We start from the raw sequence: 21,077 nt of genomic DNA on the forward strand, positions 1-21,077 counted from the left end.
AATTAGAACATTAACGCCAGATCTAGTGACTTTGTTTGTTGTTGTAGGTACTGTGTAACATTTAATAAAAAGTTAATGTTACTTCGAAGAGGTAAAAGTTCTTTATCAGAAAAATCTTAACAATCAAAACTGTCTTTGATAAAAATGTGTTTTTGCACCCCACTTTTTGATTTGCATACCCTAACCTTTATGAATTTTATGTATATACTCCTGATGGAGAAATATCATTTGAAGTAAGTAACATTTCCTTTTGCTGATGATTTCCCCCTTTTGCAGTTGTGTTTGCTTTTTTCTGCATCTGTTACTCCACTGCCAGTCTGTTTAGTCTTCAGTCATATTTCTATTTTGATTTTCAGGCACAACTCCAGGCTTGTCCGCTACCCCTCCTGCATCCCTTCCAGGTTCTCTCACCAGCATGAAAGCCCTTCAGAAATCACCAGGGCCACAGCGAGAACGAAAGTCATCCTCATCCTCCACGGAAGAGAGAAATCGAATGGTAATCGAAAAAAAATTTTTACCCCTAACTTAGGGTTCTAAACTTCAACTTTATCCTTCAATAAAGATAATTGTAATGCTCATAAATTAAGTGATTATATGTTTGTATATTTAAGAAACCTCTAGGACGTCGAGACTCAAGTGATGACTGGGAAATAGCTGATGGACAAATCACAGTTGGACAAAGGATAGGGTCTGGATCCTTTGGAACAGTGTACAAGGGCAAGTGGCATGGTATGTGCTCGCTTAAGGGCTTAACTTCAATTCATTTCTATATGTCACTAAAACAAGGATTGTTTCAGCAATACAATTTGGGACATTGTGTTTATCAGTTTCACTTGTTTATCATCTTGTCATTAGTAGAAGGGGAATTAAAAAAACAGGAAGTGTTTAATCTTCTATACCTCAGTATGTATTCTCTTGTATATTCATTTGATTGAACAAATTAATAAAATGAAGTTTTTTGAAAGTGGAAAATTGTAAATGCTGAATAGTGGGTTAAATCTCCACACTGATAATTTTTAGTTGCTCCAGAATTGGAACTTTCATAGATTCACATGCTTGAATCATTCCCCGTCATCATGATAGGAGTCCCCGGTACTTAAAATAGTAGTAGTTCATAATACACTAATAGGTATAGACAAAAGAAGGCCTAGCCCTCTTAGTTTAATAACCTATCCTAGTCCTTATAAAGAAAAAGACCACATTTTTTTCCTCAAGCAATCAGCACTAATCACCCTCTACAACACTCCTGAAGGAGTCTCAGAACCTCAGATGTTCTTCTGCACGTTGTGCTAGGTACTTTCCTAATCAAAAAGAGAATTTTGGATTTCTTCAACAGGAAAGTACAACCGTATATATATTTCTTAATATCATCTTCCTGCTTTTGTCCCAGTTTATTTGGACTATGTCTGACAAGGCTAAGAAGGCTATCTTCAGAGAATGTGCCATTTGCCTGAAGAAGAAACTTTATGTGGATGATCCCCACAAATTGCATTTGCTGTTTGTATCCATCTCATAAGGCGTCTGAATGGAAGACTTGCCGTACTTTTTCTAAAAAAAGCCTTAGAGACAGAGAAGGACGTCTTCTCATCTGGCTTCAAAAATTAAAAACTAGATCAGACCCTGTGTCAGACTCCGAGAGTGACCAGTCTACATCTACAAAAGCCTCTTCAAAAAGGGCAAGAGAGTCATTGCAGTCTGATAAAGAACCTGCTAAAAAGTGCGCCAAGAAGTCTTCACATGAGTCTTCCTGTGAGCGCAAAAGATCTCATAAAAAAGTATAGCCTAGGACTGTGACTGATCCAAAAACACCTCCTGAACTTAAACTGACTTTCAAAAAACCTACTTCTGAAAGTCTATCAGGAAGTTTTCAGTTACTAAGGAAAAGTACTTTAGCGGCGTCGACGACAAGAGGATGCCTTTTTGGCACGTTGACGTAGACTACATGTTCTATGGCTGTGTCATCGTCGACAACGACCCTCACATCGTCGACGCGAGGTCCAGTTTCATCAAACATTTCCTTGATATCTCACAAGGAGTCTTGACGCACCGTCAACTATGTTCTCGTCGTCAAAACGGACAACATCGTCTAAAAAGATACCGCCGACAGGATCATCATCGACGTCACCACTGTCGACGGAAAGGCCGACGACGCAACCAAAGTCAGCGAGGCCATCACCGTCGACGAGGGTTCCACTGTCGTTGGACAAAGTGCCATTGATGAAATTGAAGTCACCGGCGTCGACTAAATCTCTACCGTCGACGACCCTACAGGTATCGACAAAGACCCCTCCATCGACGAAGTCACCACCGACGACAACGCCTAAGGCAAGTACAGTCAAGGCTATGTAAGGGAAGACACCATCGTCGACACAATCGCGACGAAGATCACATCTTTGAAACTGACTACGGCAAAAAAGATTCCGGCATAAGAAATCACGCCTAAACACATCTCACCCAGCAAAATTACTCCTCTCTTCCCCACACAGGAAGGAGATGAAGATGAAGGTCCCTTTAGGGCTGCATATAGCCCTTCAGAATTACACATCACATTCCTACCAGACGATGATGAGGATGAGAAAGAACAACCTTACAATGGTCAAGCTTATTTTAACCAGCCTGAACAACATCATCAGTACCATGAGGAAATGGTCACAATGCCGTCTGCATTATTGGATGATTTTCAGTTTATGCTCCAAGACTGGACCCGTCTATTATGCCTCCTCCTCCTCCTCAGGTGACATCGCCAGTGAGAGTTAGAGCTCCTACGCCCCTTTCAGTCCCGAATACTCCTCAAACTGTTCCTCTGCAGGAACCAGTTTCTTCTGATCAGAAAGGGTAACTTTATGATACACCTTTTGAATGGGATGACTACCGGATGTCTTCACCAGCTTCACCTGTTTCTGCTCTGGTAGATTCTCCACTTGAGGATATCGGGGGATTTCACAGCCTGTTGGAGCGTGCTGCGAAAAGGTTTGCCATCATGATCATAATCCATCCCAAAAGATTGTCTTCTTAGTAGCGATACTGGACACGGTCTGCTTCAAAGCATACCCGGCAGAGGAATGTCAGCAACGACTCCTTGTTCTGGCAAATTCCATCAAAAGAAAAAAGTCACTTTCGGTCCGACTTTTCTAATCACTTTTAGGGATGACATCTTCATGCATACCACTGATTCCGTTTTGTCGTCTCAGGATGCACCCATTTCAGGAAGAACTGGACAGACAGTGGGTACAGTCGGTAGGCTCATTCGACGACATGGTCAGAGTAACTCCTTGCATGGTGAAGGCCCTAGAGTGGTGGTTAGATACAGACCATCTGTCAGCAGGGATGTCCTTGCATCAGTAGGCATCACAACAGATGCGTCCTTAGGAGGATGGGGAGCTTACCTTCAAGAACTCTAAGTAAGCGGAAAATGGTTTAAGCTCAAACTCAATCTCACATACATTTGTTAGAGTTGAAAGCTGTGTATCTGTCCCTCCAGGAGTTTCTGCCCAGGATACAGAATTCACCAGTGCTAGTCCGAATAGACAATACAACAACGATGCACTACGTAAACAAGCAAGGGGGCACAACATTTCGCCTTCTCTCCATGGAAGCCCAAAAGTTCTGGGAATGGTCCACAGACCACAGGATCTGCCTTAGAGTGGAACATGTTCCACGGTGGCAGACCACAATTGCGGACACGTTAGGCAGATTGACATCATCGTGTCACGAATGGGAACTGCACCACCAGACCCCGAAGAATGTATCCAACGCTGGGGCACAACGAGCTTGGACCTATTTGTAACTCCCCAGAACAGCAAATGCCGGTACTATGGAAGTTGACATCCCCAACATGGGTCATGGGGGAATGCCTTTTCAATTGCATGGTCTGGCATCTTTGTTTACACTTTTCCCGCATTCCTCTTCTTCCAAGAGTCCTGAGAAAGATGAAAGTCGAGTCATGCAAACTGATTCTCATCGGTCCAGCATGGCCATGTCAACACTGGTACACGGAAATGCTTCTTCTATCGCAAGTCCCACATTTCAGACTTCCAGCGATTCCAGATCTCCTGACTATGAACCAGGTACAGATACTACACCCAGACCTCAAGATCCTGCATTTGTCAGCTTGGCTCCTGAATACAATGAATTCACTCATTTGAACATTTCTAGTGAATGCCACAATATCCTAGCCAAAGCCAGGGCGGACAGTACCAACAAAATGTACTGCCTCAAGTGGAAGAGTTTCTGCATCTGGTGTCATCTGGAGAGTTAACATCCACTGTCTTTCTCTCCGGAACAGATCCTACCTCTCCTTCTGCTTCTTGCAAAATCAGGTTTGGTGCATAGGGCTTTTAAGGTTCACTTAGCCTCCATTTCATGGTACAGAAGATCATTGTCTTCTTCTCCCTTATGGTCTTCTAGAATACTTACATAGTTTCTTAAAGGGCTCTTTCAAGTGTTTCCACCAGTCAGACCTCCACCACCGACCTGGCAACTGAACACATTTCTTTCACAGTTAATGAAAAACCCTTTTGAACGAATTAACATTGCAGAAATCAAATTCCTGTTTGGAAGTTGGCTTTTTACTTGCTTTGACCTAATTCCAGCCTTTAACTACGGACACTTGGCATTTCCAGGAGCTTTAGACAAACTCACAGCAGCAGTGCAGGTCAAAGCCCACAAGATCTTGCTGCAAGTACCCAGGAATGCTAGGAACACGAGATTATGGCTGGATCTAGGGCTCGGCAGACCGGAACTGGCCCTCCAGGGAGACCTAATAAAGTATTAGATTGTAGTCTTTAAAGCACCGCACAACTCTCTAAAACATCATCTGGCGACAATCTTCAAAGAAGAGGTCTCCCCCGGCACACAAATCTGGGTAAAGCAATAGAGACCCTAAACATAGATCAAAATAGTCTGCCCCTACCAGAAATCCCACACAAGGCCTGGTTGAACACCATGAGAAGGTAGGCTCGCTCCATTTCTTAAGACATAACACCTATACGAAGGCACTGGACGAATCTTACATCCTGGGGAAAGCCCAACCATACCTAATGGAAGCATTAGGGGCCCATGCCCGTAAGATAATACTTTTATTAGGTAAATAGCCCTCAAGATTTGGGATTTCAATCCAGCATGGGCACGAACAGACGGAGACGTTTCATGTCGCCTATGCAACTACCAACGGGAATCTTGGCTTCATTTACTGTGCTGTTGTCCAAAACTCAGTTATTATAAACAGTTGGTTCATTCGAGTGTAAAATATTACTTTACTTATCTCATATTTGCACACAATATTATTCATTCATTGTAGGGTGAAAAAATCAGAGCAAAATTATTAATGAAAAAAGGATGAGAATCCAAACCATCTGCGGTATTGCAAGATATTTTATAAATTATATTAATTTATAAGTTCTTTCATTTGAAGAAGTAAAAGGCTGTCAATTCTGTACAGTGGTGGGCAAGGTGTAAAATTTGTGACAGTAAGTACTAAGTGCAATTTGTGCCAGTGCAATATACAATATATACAATGTCAATTTCCAGTATTGGTGAGGAAAAGGAAGGGGGAAGGGGGAAGGGGAGGGATGTGACCAATATTTATATCTTGACAAATGTTTTCTGTACACTACAAACGTCAGTATTAAGTACAGAATCCTTAGAGAATTGGTCCACTGGGATATTGTGTCGACGTTTCAACCCTGTAGTAGCGCACTTGAGGTGTCTATGCGGGTCTTCTTCAGGACTGTACGGGGTAGGTGGGGGTGAGAGGTAGCCTAGTGATTTAAAGGACAACTATCAGGTTTGGATTCATGGTTGTCTGATTCAGTAAGACTATAATGATTAGCCTATCATGCATGCAACTCACCTCCTAGTGAGCCCAGCCGGGCTAACCTGTGGAGATTGATGTTGGCTGGTGGGCATGCGAAAGGACTCCTCCAGTGTCGAATTCTATTACAGGAAAAAGAAGCCTGATTAGTACTTCTTGGGTTGGTTAAGTCAAATGAAATCATTGAATTATTAAGAAGTGTGATCAGTGTTGTATAGCTTTCATAACGCTTACCTCTCAGTGGTGCCTGTATTTGCCCATGAGAGTTCGAGATCCTACAGATCTCTTGTAGGTCTGAATTGTTCGCTGTATCCGTTTTCCGGCTTTGACTAAAGGGAAAAGGTACAAGGTATAACCTCATGCGCTGGACTATTAAAGAACAAAACAGAAGCGCTGATTCGAGCAGCGGGGAGCGTCTTACCTTAATTTAGGCTTAGGTGGGCCAGCGGTAATGCTTCGAATGGTCCCGCAAAAATGCAAGTAACCGGCGGCGAGAAACGCTAAGACCCGGCAAAGCTTTTCAGTATCAATAATCGCTTCGTCGATTTCCAACTGGTTACATCCAGAAAGACGAGCGCGAGGATATTCACGGCGTGGGCGCGTCAACGGTTGCTAAACAACCATTCTACCATTCCGATTCATGAATTACGTCGGCAATTAGATGCTGGAAAATATGTGTTGGATTAGAGTGGACTTAAAAAGGGGTATCTTTATAAGAGAAGGCTCATAAATACTTCTCATGTGGGTAGGCAAAATACACGGAGGCGTTGCTAGTGCCAACGTTCTCCCCGTTTGTTAAGGAACCTATGCATCCTAGCCAATCGATGCAAATAGCCCCCATGTTACACTAAGCAGTGCTTCGAGGACAATAGTCACGTTTTGCAAGGGAAGGACATTCATACATTTTGCATTGTTTTAACAGATATAGAAATTGTTTGACATTCGTGTGTTTTACAACCCCCATTTTGCTATAAGTACTACTTCGAGGATATTAGTCATGTTTTGCAAAGGAAAGGACATTCATACATTTTGAACCCACAGCAGTGTTTGACAGAAGTAAACATTGTTTGGCATTCTTGTGTTTTACGTCGTATTCGTGACAGATATTGATTTCACATTTGAACCATTTCACAATACCGGATAATATTTCAATATTGCAATATTTATTTTGGCATAGCATCAGATTACGCAATTTTGCTCATTATAACAGTTAGTTTGTCCCGTAGTGTTTGCCAATACCAGGATTGAAATTAGAGGTCCCGCACCTACAATACTAGTGAGCCCACTATGCATGTAGATGGAACTTGGTGATGCGTTGTAAATGGGTTATGGTTACAACTGTCCCATTTGTCTGCTGGTTTCCTTAATCTCATTCAACCCATTCTGTAGTGCGTTTAGTGAATGTATCCATCGACATTCCTTATAGTTCATGGAGTGTGTGATGGAACCACTCCTAGGATTTGTGTGTATGTTTTCTAAGACCCACCATTTCATATCGTTAGGTGTGTGGATATGTGTGGAGAAAGTGTCCCATCAAGGAGGCCCCTAACGTTTTGCACCTTACCCGGCTCATATACTGTAAGATTTGCATTTTAACTTTTTGTGTAGTTTGGCCCACTTAGATTTTGGCGCAGGGACACAGGATAGCATATATCAAATTGGTGCTATTACAGTTCGTGAAGTCTGACAGTTTATATGTCCTGTTATCATGTGTGAAATGAGTTCCCTCCTGACACATGTCACAGGCCCTGCAGGATCCACACTTATGATGGCCAGTTTTAGGTGGAAGGCCAACATAGTTCCTTAGGTCTGGTCGTTTATGTGGCTCCAAGAAAGCCTTCACCACTCTGTCCTTGACATTCTTTCCCCTTTTGAAAGCAAAGATGGGTTTCTCAGTGGTTCGCAGTTCCCCCGCAATTAGATTCCAGTACTTCAGTATGATCTTCTTCACCTCATTACTCTTTGTATTAAAAGTTGTTACACAGACAATGTTATTGATGTCACCTCTTTTTTCTTTGACTTCCAAAAGTTGCTCTCTGGGGCAATACCATGCCCTTTTCTTTGCACGCTTTAGCAGATTCTTCGGGTAACCCCTCTCCTTTAGGCGGTTGGTTAACACCTCTGATTCACGGAAGAAATCTTTTCTGTATGAGCAGTTTCTCCTTATCCGGAGGTATTGCTCATAGGGCAAGTTGTCCCTCAAATTGCGTGGGTGGTGTGATCCATACATCAAAAGTGTGTTTCTCTCCAATGGTTTTCGATATAGATGACAGTATAATTTTCCTACTTCTGTTTTGAAAGTGAGGTCCAGGAAGTCTATCGATTCACTGCTGCTAGCCATGGTAAACTGTATGTCACTGCTCCTCTGGTTTAGCCACTCATGGAACTCCTCCAGTTCTTTTTGTTCACCGTCCCAAATCATGATCACATTGTCGATGTATCTCTTTCATACCTCGATTTTGTAGAGGTATGGGTTCGTGTCATTGTACAAATGCTCTTCCTCGTAGCTGTCCATAAAGATATTTGCAAGACTGGGGGCATAGGTGGCCCCCATCGCTACTCCCTTGCACTGAAAATGAAATTGTTTTTCGAATACAAAATAGTTCTTTTTCATTGCTATCTCAAGTAGCGTGATAAGAAAAGAGGTGGGTATCCAATGAGGTCTTGGCCTTAGATCAAGCATAGTTCTGATTACTTGAGTGGCCATGTCTTGTGGGATAGACGTATACAATGATAATACATCCATGGTGACCAATATATTTTTCTGTTGGTCAAAAGGGTGGTCTTGCAGTAACTGTATTATATGCATTGTGTCACGTACATAGCACTTAGTCTGGGGGACACATGGCTGCAAAAAATGGTCTATGAATTGGTTAAGTGGCTCCAACACCGAACCACAACCGGACACGATTGGTCTCCCAGGTGGGTTTTTCAGTCTCTTGTGCACTTTCGGCAGAGTGTAGATGGTTGCGGTGCGTGGTTCTTTTTGGTTCAGGAACTCGAATTCCTTCTGGCTCAGAAATCCATCTTTGATTCCGCCTTCTGTCACATCCTTTATAAGGGTTCTTATCTCCATCGTGGGATCCTTTGGGATGGGTTGGTAGCTCTCAGCTACTCCCAGTTAGCCAGAATTGTTTCAATAGATAGCCTGGCTGGTGAGGGTTATGAACCCGAAACCAGTCCTAGGATGCTTGTTTCCGGTCTAGGGAAGACATGGCTTTGCAGTTCGGGCTGGACTGTTCCCATGAGGCACAGGGTCAGACTGATTTGCATATGGCCATGTCTGAACTAGGGTGGCGGAGTGAGCTAAAGAATGATGATGGATGATGGATTAAACCCAGATCAGTTGACTGTGGGTGAGTGCTTGCAATGTTCAACACTCCGTCATACATCCCCTATGGTTTTGCTAAATTCAGATAATTCAGCACATCGGCCAAAATCATGTACCTTACCAACACCGTCAGTGAAGCTGCCAACAGAAGCGAAACACTCTTCAAGACATTCAACAATTAAATAAACCCATGCCTTGCCCTTCAATCTGACACTCTCCACAAATGCAATGCGCTATATACCTCTTCTTACAGAAGACAGAAGATCCTATAGTAAATCAACAGCACCGACTGACTTTCCTGACACCAACCCCCTTCATTCTGAATCCTACAGTAGTCACCCTTCAAATGATCGCATACAAGGATGCCATGTGTTCATGGGGGGTCCAGGTCAAATTTTCATCTCCATATCAGCCTGAGGGCAATAGTGTTGTGGAGCGGATGAACCGTGACTTAAACCAATCCTTGGCAGCTAGAGTTTTAGTTACAGACCTGAACTGGCTAGCCCACCACAATGACGTGCAGCGTGCACTTAATAATCTCCCAAGAAGGTCTCTGGGTGGGCGGACCCCATACGAAATGCTCTTTGGTATAAAAATGTTTGCTCCGGATCTAGACATGGCATTGTCAGCCGCATCCTTTGACGTAGATTTACACTCTGCTGTTTTACCAAACCTACAAAAGACCAGAGACAGTCTTGCAACGGAACATTTGCCCTGATGCTGCGTTGCAGATTCCGGTAGTTGGCTGGCTACCCCAAGTTGGTGAACTGGTGCGAGAGAAGATTGAGAACCAGAAGGAATCCGAACCCTCATATTGTGCTCCAGTTGCTGTGCTTGGCGTGAAGGGTACAAGAACAGTAATTTTACCTCCACTTTCTGGTCGAAAGGAAAACCGGTACATCTCCATTGACAATGTCAAACTACACAAAGTGGCCGATTCTTCTTAGTATGTCACATGCTGTCTCTTGTCGAGTTATGCTGCGAAACTCAATATCAGGTCCGGCCTGCTGCCGGACCTGATATTGGCATTGAGATTCCTACAGCTGCAGATCCTTTATTGAATCCTCCAGCTGATAATGTTATTAATGAGACTGAGTACACATATCCCGCAGATTTGTCCATGCCTGATTTAGAGACCTGTGTCACTAATCAATCACGTTTTTCATTTGATACTTCCTCTACCACATCAAGGTCTCCTTCTAAAGTTTCGATTTTTGCTGTGTGGTTTAAAAAAACATTTTTTAATTCCTCCCAGGATTTACATTTGGCTGGTACTTTTTTTCAATTTTTTTATTCATGTCCATTGGATTTGTGGTGTATTTTTTCCGATTTGTGAACGGACACTATGTTAAGGAAAAATCTTCAATTAGACTAATTGATGGAACTTTGGCACCCTACTCCTCATCACACAGAATGAAAAGGGACCAGACATTTGTGAACATCACTGCTTGGCCTGTCTTAGATGGGATTTATTTATTTATTTATTTTTAGAGTTTTCTATAGCGCGAACTTGAACCGATTAGGTTATCAGAGCGCTTTACATAGCACCAGTTCCGTTACATGTTATCACAGCAGTTTACATAGAATCAGTTACGTTGCACATTTCAGGATCTTGAACCGATTAGGTTATCAGAGCGCTTTACATAAGACAGCATTCGATGTCCAGTGCCCTCCTCCGCCGTGTAGCGGGGGACCACTTCCAGCCCTCCGAAGTCGTCGAGCTGTCGGGACTAGGCTCCTGGAATTTCAGCTGCCCCTTTACAAGGCACTTTACCTAAAATCAGTTACGTTACACATTTCAGGAACACCTTTCTTTTTGCTCTAGTGGATAGGGTTATCTCTTCACACGGTGGAAGGGGTACACCTGGTTATATTCCAACAGTTCCACAGGCGATTAGTCGTAAAAGCTATAATTCTAACACAGGGAGGGGATACACATGGATACAATCTAAAAATCAAATAGTATACTAGTCATTAGAGTTATCTTCTATCTTGACAGGAGGGATGTGACTGGAAACACTCAAGGGGTAATATAAGGGTGGTAGAGAGTACAAAGGACTATCTGTGCATTACAGGAGAGGACAATCTGTGCATTACAGGAGAGAAAAGTGAAATGGGTGCAGGTTGCATAAATGTGCTGAATGCAAGATACAAATGCAAACAACAAGTTACATGGATCAAAAATGACCCTAGGGAGCACAAGTGACACTAGTGAGCGACCAAAATATATGAGGTAGCAGTCGGTGCATTACAGGAGAGAAAAGTGAAAAATGGGTGCAGGTTGCAGAATTGTGCAGAATACAATTGGAAGTATAATACTGATAAAATATAAGAACAGCATACAAATGCAAACAATCGGTTACAGGACTCAAAAATCAAAAAAAAAAAAGTGACATTAGTGAGCAACCAAAATATATGAAGTAGCAATCTGTGCAGTAAAGTGAACTTAGTGTAGGTTACAGGAATGTACAAAATACAAGTAGGAGTATAATACTGCAATAAAAGGCAAACATTCTATCACAAGAAGTAGATACAGAGCTGCGCAAAGTAATCGGTAGTTGAGATTAGTCTAGAATGATAAGTTATTTGTTTGGGATGCTGTAAAATTCCAGATACATGGTCCCACAGAGGTTATTAATGTCCCTAATGTACTTCGTCTTTCTATAGGGGATGTGGTTAAACAAAATATTCGCTCTGATGATTGGGACGTCAAAGCCGTAGAGGCTCTATTTTCTGATTTGAAATATTATGCTGCCTTTGATGCTGAAGACTTGTACCTAGATTCTGCTAATTATGCCGATTTATACTGTTACCAGCACTATGGAAATCACTTTCGGCTTAAAGCAAACACATTTAGAAACTTGGTTAATTACACACAATGGTAACACTGTCCTGCTCCTGTTTAAGGCAGCTCTAAAACGTTTTTAAATAAGTTTTCCTACTTTACTGATTTTGATCAAACAAACCCTGAGGCATTTTTTTAAGTTGACTGAGAAGTCCTCTTCCAAAGTTAGACTTACCCACACAAAATTGCTATATTCAAAGTCCTTTATTGACCAATTGGCTGTTGGGGGCTATTAACTGTTGAAAGATACCATTGATCTTAAATCTGTTTTAGGTTCTAAAAGTTGGCAAGTGCAAGGCACCGAGGCTTTGCATCGTGCATGTTTCATCCCGAACCATATGTTGTGCCTGATCGCTACTATTTCACAAATGACATGCTTTGGATTGGCTACGTCTAAAAAAATTCAATGCTCCCTTTTTTCCTGATTTGGGTGAAACCCCCCATTGGAATAATTACACCAGTACTTCCCTTAGTGATTTACAGACCCAAGATTTATGTAACGTATCCTTTAATATTACTGGTTTGAATCCCGAAGGCTGGCTGCTGTGGCAAAAAAAGTGCAGACTCCTGCCAGCATCGTTTTCTAGGTTTGACCCCTGGTTATACAGCGGTTAGAATAGATCCCCATTTTTTGAGTGACCATTCTGTCACTACCTATTTCGTAGGCAAGTTGTGCCAAAGTTGGCTCAAGCACTCCACCTTAGTTTCACTGCAATTACATTTGTCCAAATGAACAGAAACGGTTGACCTAAATGACTTTGTGAAAGGCTCTGCACATGGCAGGTCCAAAAGATGGATTTATGCTGTTTAGAATGAAGTTTGGAAATTGTCCCAAATTGAGGCTGCTTCCAGACTTAGAGCTATTGATTAAGCTAATTTAGAAAAAGTGCTTGCAGTTGTTGATGATAGCATTACCACCCTTTCTTCCCGTATTTACACATTAGATAATATTGTTTCTTCTGTGGTCGATATTGTACAGGAAGCTATCGCTGTTATGTACCATGGTCAAAATCAACTGCGTTCTATTATGCAGTTTGCATAGACTCTTCAAACGTTAAAATCTGGGAGGGTGCCTTGGGATTACTTGAACACGACCTCGCTATTTATACCTTTTAATTTGACTGTAAAACATTAATTTATGTCAATGAAAGATGCCACATTTTCAGTGTTGCATATTGAAAAGTCAGAACCTTTACCGTTTTCTGTGGCCGAAGCGAATGCTGCGGTTTGGCTTATCCATGCGTTAATAACACTACCTCTACCACAACCACCCCCGATCATTCCTTAGTCTGTCGCAATCTGCAATTGCATGGTTTGTGTAATGTGACAGCGCCTAATTTGGCGTGTGTTTTAAGAGGCACACCCGCCTCAGCTATTACACCTACTTTCACACTGTTAGCAAACAGTAGTTATTTCTTACATCATTACTGTTTCCCAACGTGTTGTTTGCTGTAAGAATTTCCTGTTTTCCCCACAGCATGGGAGGCTCGATGTATCCATCTGGCCTTCTATTCCGACCTTGAAGGCAGAGTTCAACAAAATGAGTCCAATAAGGGCTCTATTGTCCCAAAAAGAAGTCGTCCTTACATCTGTGCATGAAACATTCGTCCTTCACGTTGCTAACACTTAAACTGAGGTGCATGTCATATTAAATACAGACCTGCCCCTGCATTTCGGTGCTTTGATTCACACAATGTTTAATGCCTCATCCACCAGAGGCTTGGCTCACTTTTTTTTGTAAAATTTTTATTTTGCAGTATATCAGTTGAAACGGAAAGGGGGTGGGAAACAGGAAGAGGGGGATCAGAAAAGGGGGGAAAGACAGGCGACATACCGCCACTCAGCCCCACACAGGGGGTGCAAAAAAGGGGAGGGTGCATTCAAAAAAGAAGGGCGATGGAGCTCCACAGTTCATAGGTAGCCAACAATAGTCCGATAAGCAATGGGGGAGTTTCCACCCAGTGCAGCTTCCAGTCCAGAACAGGTATCCGTAGATCAAAAGAACAACCCAAGCTCCGCCCATAGTCCAGCAACCCTCCCTAGTTATAGCCAGTCGTAGCAAGAGAGAGAAGAAAGAAAGGAAGAACACAAGATAAGTACCCCAACTATCCCTCCACCCTCAACCCTCCCCAACATCACCCTCCCCCCGGTGGCGGCGACCAACAAGCACACAATGCAATGCAGACATTCTCGTAATCAAAGTTGGAAAAGATGAAGAGACCGCAGCGTTGGCGGGCATACAGCCGAAGGCAAGCCTCGGGACAGAAATCTCACAAGTGAGCCCCAGTTGTACATAACATTTTTTAAATTCCCCAGGAAGATGTCAGAGAGGCGTTCCATGCTCAACAGACGCCACAATCGGGCATGCCACAAGGAAAGAGCTGGGGCAGATGTGGACCTCCACGCAGCCGCCAGAGTCATCTTGGCCGCACCCAAACATAACCACAGAACACGCTTGTCCGCTCTAGTCTGATGTTCAAGCAGCGGATCCCTAAGCCCTAGGAGAACAAAGGCCATGGTGTCTGGGATCGGGTAACCCAGGATATCTTTTACGTGGGAGAGAATCTCAGCCCAGAATGGTTTGATGGCGGGACAATCCCACCATATATGGCTAAAGTCTCCAAGCATCCCACAGCCCCGCCAACACCTATCTGAAGCAGTAGGAAATATATGGTGTAATTTAGAGGGATACAGGTACCAGTCAAAGATGGGTTTCATGTGCGCTTCTCTGAGGTCAGTAGAGTGATTATGCGTTGTCACATCTCTCCATAAGGCCTGCCATTCAGTCGTAGAGATGTCCCTCCCCAGTGTGGATTCCCAATGGTCCTGATAGCGCGGTCGTGGTGCCACGGTAGAGTCTAACAACAATTTGTACAGGAAAGAAATCGTTCCCTTCATGGTGGAGGTGTGAAGAATGAAGGACTCAAATTTCGACAAGGGTCTGGTAGCCGCGTCCACTACGGCGGGCGACGTCGCCCAATGTAGGAGTTGGAGATGTCTGTAGCGTTCTGTCGGAAGGACGCCATAGTCCCTCATGCAGTTGTGGAAAGTGAGGGGTTCGGCGCCATGGAATAAATGGGTGAGGGATCTACATCCACCCTCCCTCCAAGCGTCAAAGGGACCTTCCTCCAGGGCCGGGGTAAAAGCCGGATTGAAATGAATCGGGGTGAATGGGGACGGGAATGTGGTCCAGCGGTCGTCACCGCTCACCGTGTCCCAAACCTTCAATACCGTGCTCGTGGGAGTACTAATGTAGGCATTTTTGGGCCGGTCTGCTTTAGGCTTCCAGGCTAAATCCCAGATGGATCGACCCTCAACACTCCGATCCATGTGGAGCCAGTGCTTTTCCGATAGCTGTTGTGACCACTCCACGATGACCCTCAGTTGGGCGGCTTTGTAGTACAAATGCATGTCTGGAAAGCCAACCCCTCCCTCTAAGCGTGGGCGCCGCAGGACCGAAAACGGAAGCCTTGCACGGCCGCCCTGCCAGACATATTTCAGCATCACAGTCTTCAGTCTGCGGAAGTAATCTAACCCTATCGGAATAGGCAAAGCCTGAAAGAGGTACAACAGTTTGGGTAGGAGCACCATTTTAAGAGCGTGTATCCTGCCCAGCCACGAGATGAATTTAGGCTTCCATCGTTCCAGCTCCGCCCTAATAGAAGAGAACATCGAAGGGAAGTTAGCCTGGAACAGGGCATTCACGGAGGGGGTCAACCACACGCCCAGGTAAAGCAAGGACTCCGACGCCCAGGCGAGCGGGGTGAGTGGCCGGGTCAGCTGAACCTCCCCCGCCGACAGGGTCAGATTCAGGATGTAGGATTTGTCGAAATTGACCTTGAAGCCCGCCACCTCCTCGTAGACGGAGAGCACCGAGTGGACATGCGGGAGCGACAGCGCCGGCTCCCTGATAGACAACAGGACGTCGTCCGCAAAGAGCGAGATCTTGTGCTGCTCGCCCGTAAAGGGAAGTCCCAAAATCCCCTCATTTTCCCGCACCGCCATAGCCAACGGCTCAATACTAAGAGCAAATAGAAGGGGCGAGAGGGGACATCCCTGACGCGTCCCTCGGGAGTGACGGAAACTCAAGGATCTATGGCCGTTGATCAACACTCGAGATGTAGGGCCGCTGTAGTTGGCCTCAATCATCCTCACAAAAGAGGGCGAGAAACCGAAGGCTACCAGTGTCTTGTGCAAAAAACCCCAGTCGACGCGGTCGAAAGCCTTCTCTGCGTCGAGCCCCACTAGCACCGCAGGCACGCGAAATCGTTCCGCCTTTTCGATGAGGTGTATGACGCGGCGCAGGTTATCATGGGTCTGCCTGCCCTTAATAAACCCCGATTGATCAGGATGGATCAGAGTAGGCATCAGATCTTGCAATCTACTCGCCAGGATAGAGGAATATAGCTTGGCGTCTAAGTTGAGAAGCGCGATCGGCCGGTAGGATGTACAGAGAGTAGGATCCTTCCCCGGCTTGGGAATAACAGTGATTAGTGCTTCGGCCATAGAATCCGTGCTTCTGCCATCAAACGCCATTGCGTTGAAAAGGGAGACTAGGTAGACACACTTCAGAAGCGAACGTTTTGTAGAAGAGGGCCGTGTAGCCGTCAGGCCCTGGGGCCTTGTGCAGCTTCAGGCCTTTAATGGCGTCTAAGACCTCTTCCCGGGTGATGGGGGAGGACAGTGAATCATTCCATTCTGTAGAAACTTTCGGGAGAGACAGACCCTCCAGGAATTTGGATTCTGCGTCTGAGTCAAGGGCGTCCCTCGAGTAGAGTGCTGCATAAAAGCGCCCGAATATGGTCGCTTTGTCAGCATCTCTGTGCTGAACAGAGCCCACGTGGTCGCGAATGCCCCCTATATACTCTTTCTCACGCTTATCCCTGAGTTGTCGGGCAAGATGGCGCCCGATCTTGTTGCCCTGGGAATAGGAGGTGCGCCTAAGACGCAGAAGAGTAAACTCCGCCCTGTTATTGTAATGGGCCCTCAGTTTCCCTCGCACCGCCGTCAGGGGGCGTAGAGTCACTCTGGAGGGGTTCGCCTTGTGAGCCTGCTCTAAGGAAGCCAGTTCCAATTCCAGAGCCTCCCGTTCCTTGCGCCTCAGCTTATTCAAATTCGCATTGAGGGCGAGGCACGTGCCCCGTAGAGAGGCCTTACATGCGTCCCACATGGTATACACCGACGTGTCCGCAGGTGGGTTGAGGAGGAAGAAGTCACCAATCGCCTTGCGCAGAGCCTTACACGATTCCTCATCTCGCACTAGAGCCGCTGGGAAATACCACTTGCGCCAACTATCCCCCCCGGTGGCCCAGTGCAGTCCCAGAACCACGAGGCTATGGTCCGAGAGTGAGAGCGGAAGGATGTCAGCTAATTGTATGTCCCCCCGGAGGGCCTGACTAACCAAAACATAGTCAATGCGGGAGTACGAGTGATGTACGTTGGAAAAAAAGGTGTAGTCCCTGGTCTGAGAGTGGAGAGAGCGCCAACTATCAATCAGTCCCATGTCTCCTATCTGACGTTTAGTTTCATCTGAAAAAACTCCAGTGTCTGCCCTGCGGCCCCCAGAACTATCTAGACCCCTGTCCCAGACCATATTGAAATCCCCTAATAAGAGTAAGTGGCCCTCCACAAAGTCCCCCATCCTGTCCAGCAGATCTTGCAGAAAACCATTCTGTCCCGCATTAGGGGCATACAACACAGCAAAAGTACACAGGCGGCCACGCAACAATCCCTTCACCAGCAGCCAACGACCATCCTTATCCACACTGACGCCCATGGGTTGAAAATGCAGGGAGGCTCGGAATAGCAGGGCCACCCCTCTATGCTTCGTGGCCGCAGATGCCCTGTAGATAAGGGGGAACTGCCTATGACGAAGCCTCAACTCATCCCTCCTAGCCAGATGGGTTTCCTGGAGGGCCACCACATCTAAATGATGATCTATGATGTACTTCCAGAGCGTCTGCCGTTTCTGCGGAGAGTTAAGGCCCTTTACATTCCAAGTTCCTATGCAGACAGGCATAAGAGGCAATACAGAGTCCACGCCATGCTCACAGCCAGACAGCCACGGCGCCCGCACCGTCCCCGTACATGCATCAGGACCCAAGCCCACGGAAAGAGTCGAGGGAAGCAGCCCAACCACAACCACTCCGAGAGGCCCACATGGCTATACCGCAGGCCGCGCCCGGCATTCACGTTCCGAAGGTACACAAGGGACATGAAAAGGCACATCTCGAAGCAACATACAAACATAGAGGAGAATGTCATCGAAAATATCCTCAGCATACACACATCACACCTCGCCGCCGCCACCCCCCTTACCCCCAGCCCCAAACCAAACCACCCCGCCATGACACTCATACGCAGAGCTCCAAGAGTCCCACCCTCCCCCCCCCCCCCATCCCCCCCAAGAACAAGAAACAACAAAAAGCAACTCAAGGCACTGAACCTGAACCTCGCAGTCTTCAGTTCCAGTAGGTCGTGGTTCAGAAGTCTCCCACTGGACTGGTGTTGGGGCAGGGGGGTCCACCTGGGGACCCCCAGGTCCATAGTCCGGGGTGTCTTCTCCAAAAGTACCATTGTGCCCCGGGGACCTCAAGCCAAGAGCCCCTCCGACGCCACTCCGCGAGTTCGGGGTCACGCTGCACCAGAGCTCATCTGGGAATCTGTCATGGTGGCGGAGGCCACCGAAGCCACTGCAGCTCCTCTCTCCTGCTCACTAGTCGCTGAATCCGGCCGTCGTCGTTCTGTGGTTGGGCCCACATTGTGCCAAGATGTAGAGCGCCGCCGCCTCCGAAACGGGGAGCCACGCGCCTCCCGCGTCGGGTCCGCCTCTTCGATACCTAGGAGATCCTTCGCCTCCCGCAGGGAGTTGATCTGTCGCAACCGATTTTCCCAACGAAAGATGATCCGGAAGGGATGGCCCCAGGAGTAGGATATTCCGCGTTCCCGGAGAAAGGCGGTCACAGGGCGGAAGTCCCTCCGCTTCTGTAAGGTCGTCGCAGCCAGGTCCTGGAAAAGCTGGGGGCGATGGCCCCTAAATTGCAACGAGGTAGTGGTTCTCGCTTTTCGTAATATCTTCTCCTTCAACTGGAAGTCGTGTACACAAACGAGGATGTCAGGAGGTGGCCCTCCGCCCCTCCTGGGCAGCCCAACTCTGTGCACTCTGTCCATCTGGATGTCACGCACCTCTTCATCCTCCAAGATCTGGAGAAACAGGGCCAGGACGTACCCACGCAGGTCCCCTGCCTCGCCGTCCCACGGCACCGCTTTGATACGAATGTTATTTCTTCTGGAGCGGTTCTCCAAGTCTTCCGCGTGGGTTTGTAAATCCAGATTTTGCTCCGTAAGGCGTATGATGTCCTGTTGGAGTTGATGTACATCATTCGCCATGCTAAGATCATGGTCCTCCAGCGTCGCCACCCTTTCGCCGATCCCATCCACGTCTCTCCGCACTTCTCTGAGGTCCGAGGCCAACTGCGTACGGAGTTCGGAAATATCGTCTTTGATAGTGGCGAAGAGTTCTTTCATGAAGGCTTTGGTCGCCGGCGCCTCATCATCTGACTGTCTGGAGGAGCCACTGGCCCCAGGTGAAGCCGGCTGCTGTGACGGTTTGGGGACTACTTCCTTCCCCGTCTTGCCCCCTCTGTGCTGCGAGTTGGACATAGTGGTCAGTCTCTGCCACACTCCTGCACTCAGGTTCCAGATCACCGCCACTCGGAGGGTGAGAGTCGGGACGGCAACTCACTGCGTCAGGGCGACCCTAAATGGTGCTGTTCGTCCACTCCAGTGGTCAGACAGGTACCCTCCTACGGCAGTGCGGCCCCGCACCTTCCAGGCCACTTCGAATCGCCGGGGTGCCAGTGCCCAAGAGTCAACCCAGGGGCAGAAGGCGGCCGGGGTGGCCTGCACCTCAAGGCAGACTGCTAGGCTCAGGGCCTACGGGACCCCAATATGGCACGTGTCCCCTCCAACGGCCAAACCAGGGACCATCCAGATCGGGCAGCCAGCGTTAGGGTGCCTCCAAAGTGGCTCCAAGCACTCGGCCGTCACAAGGGCCCAGCATTCAAGTGGCGGCAGGCACAGCGCGCCACTCTCCAAATCCGTACCGGCAAGGCGCGAATGTCCCGCTCCCTCTAGGCGCCGCCGGAAAAGCCCACCTCCAAGGTATCGGCAAGCCACTCCACAGTCTCAACACCAGTGACCAGGGCCCCCGACGGTATCCCAAGCGCAGCCGCTGCCTTGGATCGGCCGCCTGGCTCCACGCGTCTCACCTCGCTGTATGCAGGGGTATGCTAGTCCACGCATCGGCCCTCCGGCCACCTGCACCGATCAGGCCCAAATCCGGCAGTCACCAATGTGGCGCGCGATCTTGCGCTGAGATGGGGCTTCGCCACTTCGCCACCCCGCCTGCCTTCCTCCGCCGGCAGGCACGCCTGTCCGCTGCTCCCTGGGGTGAGGAACCCCCCTGCTCTACCTCCGCTGGGCCGACGTTGTACTGCTCGGGCCGGCTCCGAGGTTCCGGGGGCCGCCCCTCGGTCTTCCGCCGGTCCCAGGTGTCGTCCAGCACCGGCCCGGGCCCGGACCGCCGATCTCTCCGACCAGTGTCCTGCAATGGACGCTCCTTCCGCCGGCGGGCTCGGATCCTCGCTGCCTCCGCTCAGCGCGACGGACCCTGCGCTGGTGCTGCGGCAAGGCCCGGGACTGCTCCGCCTCCTCCGGTCACCAAATCACGCGAGGCCGCCGCCTTGCAGGCCGCCGCTCAGCACCCAGCTCCCGCTTTTCACCGGACACCCTCCGACGACGGGAGGACACCGGAACACACCGCCAGCTATCGGCAGCCCCCGCCGATCGAACAGCGCAGGTAGGATGCCTCGGGACCCCGCAATCAGCCGCTGTGCAGGATCGGCGTCAGAGAGGCTCGAGAAAGCGTCCTACTCCCTTGGCTCACTTTTTTAAAGTAGTAAGTTCTGGCCTTGTGACCTCGTTCCAAACTATATTTGGTGTGATACCGGCATTTTTTCATTCTATTTTTTCAAGCCTGTTTGGCGGTTTCCCGTTAGTTCTCGCTTTGGGAGCGGGCGTACTTCTGT

General features: G+C 47.4%; 1 protein-coding gene across 2 annotated transcripts in view; it reads left to right on the forward strand.

Moving 5' to 3' along the window:
- Window positions 1–21,077, forward strand: part of BRAF (B-Raf proto-oncogene, serine/threonine kinase) — a 759,203-nt gene that overhangs the window by 463,854 nt on the left and 274,272 nt on the right. For both annotated transcript variants that reach the window (XM_086953040.1, XM_086953041.1), the window contains exons 10-11: window positions 357–496; window positions 612–729. In XM_086953040.1, the coding sequence (XP_086809166.1) occupies window positions 357–496; window positions 612–729 (258 nt within the window). The remainder of the gene's footprint in view (window positions 1–356; window positions 497–611; window positions 730–21,077) is intronic.

This window comes from Lissotriton vulgaris, chromosome 1_2 (assembly GCF_964263255.1).
Source record: "Lissotriton vulgaris chromosome 1_2, aLisVul1.2, whole genome shotgun sequence".
Taxonomy (NCBI): Eukaryota; Metazoa; Chordata; class Amphibia; order Caudata; family Salamandridae; genus Lissotriton; species Lissotriton vulgaris.